At 41.2% G+C, this 8,022-nt stretch overlaps 1 protein-coding gene across 2 annotated transcripts in view; it reads right to left on the bottom strand.

The window, feature by feature from the left end:
• Positions 1–1,426: 1,426 nt before the first annotated feature.
• LOC123961653 (E3 ubiquitin-protein ligase TRIM21-like) overlaps positions 1,427–8,022 on the bottom strand; it is a 24,325-nt gene continuing 17,729 nt past the window's right edge. For both annotated transcript variants that reach the window (XM_046037186.1, XM_046037188.1), the window contains exon 3: positions 1,427–2,332. In XM_046037186.1, coding sequence (XP_045893142.1) covers positions 1,427–2,332 — 906 coding nt within the window. The remainder of the gene's footprint in view (positions 2,333–8,022) is intronic.

Consider the following 8,022-nt stretch of genomic DNA (forward strand, 5'->3'; position numbering starts at 1 on the left):
AGGAGAGAAGAGACACTTATATCAAGACCTGGATTTGGGCACACTGGATTAAACAGCGCTTTATTCAAAATAAGGAAACATAACACGGGCAGGTGTGAAAACTGTGGGCAACAAGAGACAGGCGAACACGTCATGGTACACTGTCAGAAGTGTGAGGGGAAAATGAGGGAACTGATCCAAAACCTTAGAAGGGAAAGAATACATTTTGAAAATCTAACAATATTAAGAAAGAACTCACGAAATAAGTGGAATTGTTTTTCATTATTTTAGAGTAATCAGTATGACTGAGAGGATCTGAGTCTTAAACTTATATTTATTTGTTTTGTTTTGTTGTTTTGTCTGAAATTAGTAGTATTCATTCTGAGCCACACTCCGTACCAGTTGCTGGTCGCTGTGTGCCAACCGTCAATAAAATTTCATAAAGAAGAAGAAGAAGATGTGCTGGGATTGTGAGCTGAGCATGACTTTGTTACCTGCCTGAACTAACGCTACGCTTGATAAATAGTTATCCAACACTATTCATTCAGTGTAAAACTCCATAGGTTTGAACTAATGCTGATGACAGCAGTAATAACTCGGTCATCTTGGCTCAAGCTGAACATCACAGTCTGCTGAGAGGCCTTTGGGGGGGGGGGCACAGCTGTAGAGGAAAGGGGTTCGCTGGATTTATAACACAAATCAAGTGTCATTGTGTAACAGCATGCAGAACAATAACCGTTTTATCTCAATTAAGTTGTTTTTATAACCTTTTGAAGTCAAAATCATAATTGAGGTTAAAATTGTGCTGCACACAGTGTTTTTTATACAATAATTTATATTTGGCTAAAATTTATTTAGGTTTATTAAGTCACTGGTGTTAGAGTCAAAGTTGAGTTGCAAGTCCATGTCATGTGACTCGAGTCCACGCCTCTGGAGCCGACTAAATGAATACTGTTTCATCATTACCTTCATTTAACCAAGTTTCTGTCAAAAGCATAAAATCAAGTCCACAGACTTTAATAAAATACTTCATCAAGTAAGAAGAGATAATAATGAGGAGAGCTAACTTAGTAACCTAAGAGCTTTGCTCGTTACGCTGTGACAGACTGACACACATTCACATTATGTGATATGTAATCACTGTCCTGGAATAGACTCACCGGGTCCAACTTGTTTTGAGAGCACATACTGCAGCGGACATCGACACTGTAGCAGCACACTGGGACGATAGAGAGTCTCTCTGGATTGTCATCAGAATTATTTGGACTGTAGGATGAACTGGTGGTACAAACAGGAAGTGAAGATGTCAGTGGGGGCGAAGAAGAGAAATCAATGTGTGTAATAATCCAAAGCTATGAATAGAGGTTATTCTGTGACATGAGGCTGTAGTGGATTTTCTCTCTTATCCCATCCCGCTCCCATAAAAATAATCCCTAAAATGGTTGTTTTACTCAGTGTGATTGACAGGAGAGATGATCAGAGGGGCAGAGTTTTTACCACCATCATTAAGACCAGGACTAAAGAGTGGGTAGAGTTTCTCAGTGAAGCGGCAGCCAGTAAAGGAGTAGATAAGCGCTGCAGCATCAACATCATAAAAGGAGACCAGACTCTCCTCATAATCCACAAACACCCCCACCTTCTCAGGCTGAGACTTCAGAGAGAGACAGACTGCAGGGTCATCAAAAGCGTAGTACTCATTTTCAATCAAACATAACGTCCAGTAACCATCCTGAGGAGTCACAGTGAAGTTTCGCTTCCTGTTGATCGACTCTCTGGCCACTCCTAAACCCCACTCAGTCTTCCCTTTAACCTGAACCTCGTAGTAAAATCTTCCTGAAGAGAAACTCTGCTTTGCTAAGACAATAACAAAATAATCAAATCTCTCTGGATTGTCTGGGAGATTCTTCTTTACATCAACATGTTTAACTTGTTTTCCATCATCAGACAGGATGAGTTTGGGATGTGCTGTATCAGGATCGAGGGTCACATCCACTGCATACTGCTGGACCCTCTTCAGCTCAGGCAGCTTCTTCATCTGTTCACTGAGCGTCTCCTCCAGCTGATTCACAGCTCTCCTCACAGTCCCCTCATATGAAGGTGGACGGATGCTGACTTCTGTCCAGTCCTTGGTGGGTGGAGCAGAGCTTCTCTTCTTCAGCTCAGAGATTTCCTGTTCCAGCTCTTTGATGAAGCCTTCAGCCTGTTTCTCTGTCTCTCTCTGCTTCTCTTTGATCGTGTCGATGAGCTCGGCCTGGCTTCTCTCAACAGACTCCTTCAGAGCGCTGAAGACCTGAACACCACCTGCTATCTCTCTGTCTGCATCTTCCTTACTGAGCTCCACTGAGCGTTTGATCTCCGCAATCTTCAGTCGTCTCTTCAGGATTTCAACGCCTTCTTCTTTCAGAGGAACAGCCTCCTCTGTCTTGTGGTCTAAAACCATCCAGAGCATGAAGACACACATCAGACCCCCCAGGCAGAACTTCAGGGCCTTCAGTTTGCAGCTGGCAGCAGACATGTCGACACTCTGAGGACAAACCGTGAAAGTGGGATAAAGCTAAGGTGTAATTACAAAATTCCTTACTAGGCATAAAATGATCAAGTTAGGTTAAGTGGAATATCAGCAAGAAAGTTTTCAATATTTTGTTATTTTACATTTAAGCACAAGGGCGTCACGTTGTGTTGAAAAGTGTCGGGGACATTTAGGGGCCCAGATTAGGGGTGTGACAAAACATTCAGCCCACGAGACGTGAAGATGCACAATATTAGGGTCACAAGAAGATATTTTAATACTATTTAGACTAAATATTCAGTGATGAAATACATGGCTGGGGGGGCAGGGGGTCCTCCCGCAGAAGAGTTTGAGCATTAAACGCTTAATTTCCTGCATTCTGGAGACATTTTCTGCACTAATTTGTGGTGGAAAGTCTTTATTTATGTAAAGGAAAACACAAAATTCAGGTGGCAGGTGACAATTCAGAAAAATATACTGGAATATAATGCAGTAGGGCTGAACGATGAATCGTTTTCAAATGGAAATTGCGATTTGAAAGAAACGCGATTAGCTAATCGTGAAAACGGCGATTAAAATGTAGGTTAATTATACATCTGGCTCGTTTTAAACAGTCATGCAGTTACAAATTAAGTCAATTGTCGTCCTTGTGTGACCGACCTGCTCACCAATCAGAGAGGGCACAGGGCAGGTATATTTTACAACGACAACGAAACTAGATGAAAGCGCGGGATGATGGCGTCAGGCGAACCAACAGAGGCAGCGGCTGTGCCACGGTTTTGTCCGGCATCAACTCACACTGTGCTTCAGCAGCGTTCAGCCCTACGTTGTTGATCTTTTGTTAATTTGTCCTTTTTTTGTGCTTCAACGTGGAGCGTTTCAGAAAAGACCGTTTTGCCCGTCTGATTTTGCTGACTTGTTCAGATTTTGTTGATTTGTTCGGTTGGGCTTTATTTTTGTGCTTCTACCTTGGTTAAGTAGGCTACGTAAACTATTTTTTTAATCTGTTTTTTAATTGTGTTTATTGATACATAATCGTGATTCTGCACCGGTTGTTTTATTTTGAAAATTTACTGGATTCTCTGTGCTGTTCTGTGTCTGACTTCCTGCCTAGTTCATCTGCTCTGTGCTGCTTGACGAGTTAAGTCCTGTCAAAAATAGTCAGTGGCAGTGAATATTGAACTTTAGCTAAACCTAAAAGAAAATCGTAATCGCAAAATCTGGCAGAAATTTTTCCCCCAAATCTTTCAGCCCTATAATGCAGTAATCAGTCAATTCTTTTTTTTTTTAAGCTTAATGCAGATGTGTTTCTTCTATATTTACATAGCGTTGCATGTTTTCTTATTGTGCACAATAACCTTTCTCATAGCATTTTCATTTGCTATGCTATTTTCCAGGAGATTTTAACAAGTGCTTTCAAAAAGCAGTGGGGACAACATCAGCCATTTCAAGTCCCCAGAGACCCCAGTGTAAAAGGACACTATGTCTAAGCAAAATATTCATTTCCAAGAGGACAAAATAAAAACAAAGGAACTTGTTAAAGTAAGTAGTAAATATAATCAGCTGTACTCACCAGGGTTTGGCAGAGACTCTGTTGTGTTGTTAAGTCAGCTTCATTTTTCTTTTTGGAAGAAACAAGTTTGTCTCGACTGCAGGTCTTCTGTCACTCAGTAAAAAATGTTTTCATTTGAGGTATGAGACATTTAAGCTGTCATGCTTTTCCAGTGCTGCTCCGCCTCTTTCTGCTCTGCAGGTGGGGCTTCGTTGGCCCTCAGGTTTGACCTGATATGTGACGTTCTTTTGGCACAAAAAGAATTTAGTTTGGTTGAATGTACTGAAGGTACCATGTTGTTACTGGAGATTTTTTACCAAGTAAAAGTACTCAAAAGTACTACAAATTAAAGGCCAAAATATACATGGCACATATTCTAGATGTAGCGCAATTCAGGGATCGTAAAGATGTAAGATGACTAAATGTGTAACTTACTATAGGTGCGTTCGAGATGACGGTGGCTGACTTTTGCAGACTTGATAGTCTAACATGAGCTGCAGGTGACTGCAGGGGTGGGGAATAAAAAAGGCGCCATCAAGTCGGACACATTCTACCTGCATGATCACTGACTGATCTCGTGGCCGCCTTGCTCCCGCCAGGTTTTAATGCCATGTGACATGGTGACGTTTTGCAGCACCGGCAAAAGTCTGACACAATTTCTACCCAGCATGCCTTGTTTTAAGTCCAGCATGTATTACGTTAAGTCAGCGCTGCGTAGCGCCACATGAAGTCTAAAGCACCCTTTGTGGGAGTTACTGACCAAAATGCACTTATATTGATTATAGCACCACCAGCTGGTGGACATGTATCATTTTTGGCGTCTGCGGTTTGTGCACCATTTTATACCACCCCAGTGTATTAACAGTAATTTGGAAACATTTTTAGATATTTCTTGAGTTTTCAATAAGACCGTCATCTAGTTTTTAAATTATTCGCAGAGAGACCGATGTAGAAATATGAAATCACTTAATTTTTAGTGCCACCGAGTTGTTGATTGGCACCAAATTTTGCATAGTACCTCCGTCGGGCATGGTTAAGGTTAAAAGAAACATTTAAAGACTACAACACACTCAAAGTATTCTACTCAGCTCTGCAGCCCACAGCAAATCAAAGGAAACACTGTGGACACTGGCTTCCATGCAGAACACCTCTGTCATTTTGATGCTGTTTATTCTGCTGTCGCCAGGTCACGGGTCAGATAAGAGGCAGAAAAATCGATAAACAGATATATCGATGTCAGCATATGTTTCTGCTGAGGTGAAATCCAAAAAACACCAGAGTCTCTGTTCCAGAGTTTGTCTTCCTGGCAGGGGTGCCATAAAGGGGGGGCCAGGGGGGGCCATGGCCCTGATTAAATTGCTGTCCCTTGTAAGAGAAAACTTGTAATAGCAAATAACAGAGTCAACTGTGTGATGAATCATTCCTTTGTACGTACGGTACAGAGAGAAGGGCTAGAGTGGTATTATTACAACTATTACACTTGGGGATGAGGATGGGATTGGACGCTCCGCAGATCAACGCTCGGGTCCAAACTGAAGGTAAAATTAACAGTAGGGAAAGTCTCTGCCTCCACAAATTAGGAAAGGAACCCCCCTGAACGTCTGAACGGGGTGGTGAACAGCAGGACGCTCCATTTGAACTTACTATGTGAGTACTGTGTGATGAATCATTTCCTGAAAAGAAAAACTAGGTTGATAGACATGTAATTTCATTTGGTGATGTCTGCCAGATAGTGTATATTATTACATTTACGGTGATATGTCGCTTTTCCATTACCAGTACCAGCTCCACTCGCCTCGACTCTACACGGTTTGGTCGTGCTCCGTTTTCCAATGCAGATAGTACCCCTGGTCGTCATAGCGACGCCACACATAACTGCCGCGACGTAATGTTCAATACGACACGCACACACCAGAGCTTTCTCTTTAAAAACAGATAAGCGGTATGAAAAGCTTCCAGCTGTGTTTTCCTCTGCCGTTGTTGCTGCAGCGGTCTGTGTGACGGCGGGAGCAGAGGGCTCTGTTAGCGGGCAGCTGGCCGGCCTCATATGCTCCTCCCGCGGGTCGCCGCAGGCTTCCCCCGCAGCCACAACTCCGAAAATATTTAAGCACATTTTTGTTCCGCCATCACTTTTCATAAAACTGTCAATATTCGAAATCTACACAGCTGATTTCTCACTTCAAAACTTGTCAGAAGTGGATTTAGTGATGAAATTAAGTATGAAAATTGTAAAATATAAAACTTTCTGCTGCTGGCCTCTGTCTGGCACACGCAATGAATAGTGACGATTCTCTCTGACCAATCAGCAGTCTGCTTTGTTTTCACATCACATTTTAGTATCGCCTCAGCTCTCTTGGAACCATGACAGAGTTGATATGAAAAAAAAGTACCTGGAAGAAGGCACAGGTACAACTTTTCCACAGTGGAAAACCAAACAGAGGCGAGTCGAGGCGAGTCGAGCTGGTACTGTGCAGTGGAAAAGGGGCTATAGTTTTTAGTGATAATGTTTGATATTTTTCGAGACAGGCCTGATTCGTAATTCCTTAGTGGTGGTATTTTTGTTCCGGAACAGTTCTCATTTTCCTTCGGGGTGTTGACAACTAGTCTGGTGTAATTCCTGTGTAGTCGATGGACATAAACACAAAAGAGTTTTTAATCCTGCGTCATTTTGAAACAAAAATAAAAAATCTTGCACTTTACAAACAGTAAGTCTTTACAGTAAAGAGTCTTTGCCGCAGCGGCCTGGGTTCGACCTGTGACCGCTGCTTTATGTAATTCTCTCTTTTTCCCTCTACTCTCTCTAAACTCTCCTATCTTAAAGAAAAAATATTTACACATATAACGTTATATACTAAACGATAACATAAGTCTACTGGATGTACGTCCCGTTATACTATAAATAACTTGTGTGTAAAGACATAAATGTTTTTCATAGAATGTCCTATAGAGGATTGAAAATATCATATTTTCCTTTATTGCATCTCCATTTACTCTTTAATAGCAAAATAAATATTCCTTAGGAGACCAGAATTATACATCTAGGCCTAATGGCTGAGGAGTTATTCCTGACTCATTTTGGGTATGTTATTTTAGGTGTTCTTCCTGGAAATAGGGGCAAATAGCTTGTAGTTACCAACAGGTTAAGAACTTTTGTGTTTCAAACACTAACAATAGTATGTCCCACTGAGAACGAAAACAAAAGAGCATATGTGTGAGATGATACATGAATAAACTCTGCGGTTACTCATTCAGTGTGTAGTATATACAATTCTATATAGACCAGGTGCTATATTGTGTCATAAAGATAATAATAATAATAATCCTTATTTGTAGAGCACTTTTCAAAAACAAGTTACAAAGTGCTTTAACAAGTGTAAAGACAATAATACCCAAGAGACAATAATACAAAAAACAATACAAGATAAAAGCATGAAAACATTGAAAAGACTAAAATACAGATTAATATAAAATTAGTAAAATAGAATAAAATAAAAGGGATAAAATAAATCAAATAAGATCGGGAAAGGCTCTCCTATGAAAGTATGTTTTAAGAAGGTACTTAAAAGAGTTCACTGACTCAGCTGACCTGATTTCCTCGGGCAGGCTGTTCCAGAGCCTCGGGGCCCTGACAGCAAACGCTCTGTCCCCTTTAGTTTTCAGTCGAGACTCTGGAACAGACAACAGACCTCTGCCCAAGGATCTCAAGGTACGTGCTGGTGCGTATGGGACTAAAAGGTCAGAAATATAACAAGGCGAGAGGCCGTGAAGAGCTTTAAAAGTGATCAATAGAATTTTAAAGTCAATTCTAAAACATACTGGGAGCCAGTGTAGTGAAGCTAAAATAGGAGTAATGTGGTCATATTTCTTTGTTCTGGTTAAAAGCCTGGCAGCTGAGTTCTGGACAGTCTGGAGTCCATCAATAGATTTTTGGGTTAAACAGGTGAAAAGGCTGTTGCAATAATCCAGGCGTGATGAGATGAAG

This window comes from Micropterus dolomieu, linkage group LG22 (assembly GCF_021292245.1).
Source record: "Micropterus dolomieu isolate WLL.071019.BEF.003 ecotype Adirondacks linkage group LG22, ASM2129224v1, whole genome shotgun sequence".
NCBI lineage: Eukaryota > Metazoa > Chordata > Actinopteri > Centrarchiformes > Centrarchidae > Micropterus > Micropterus dolomieu.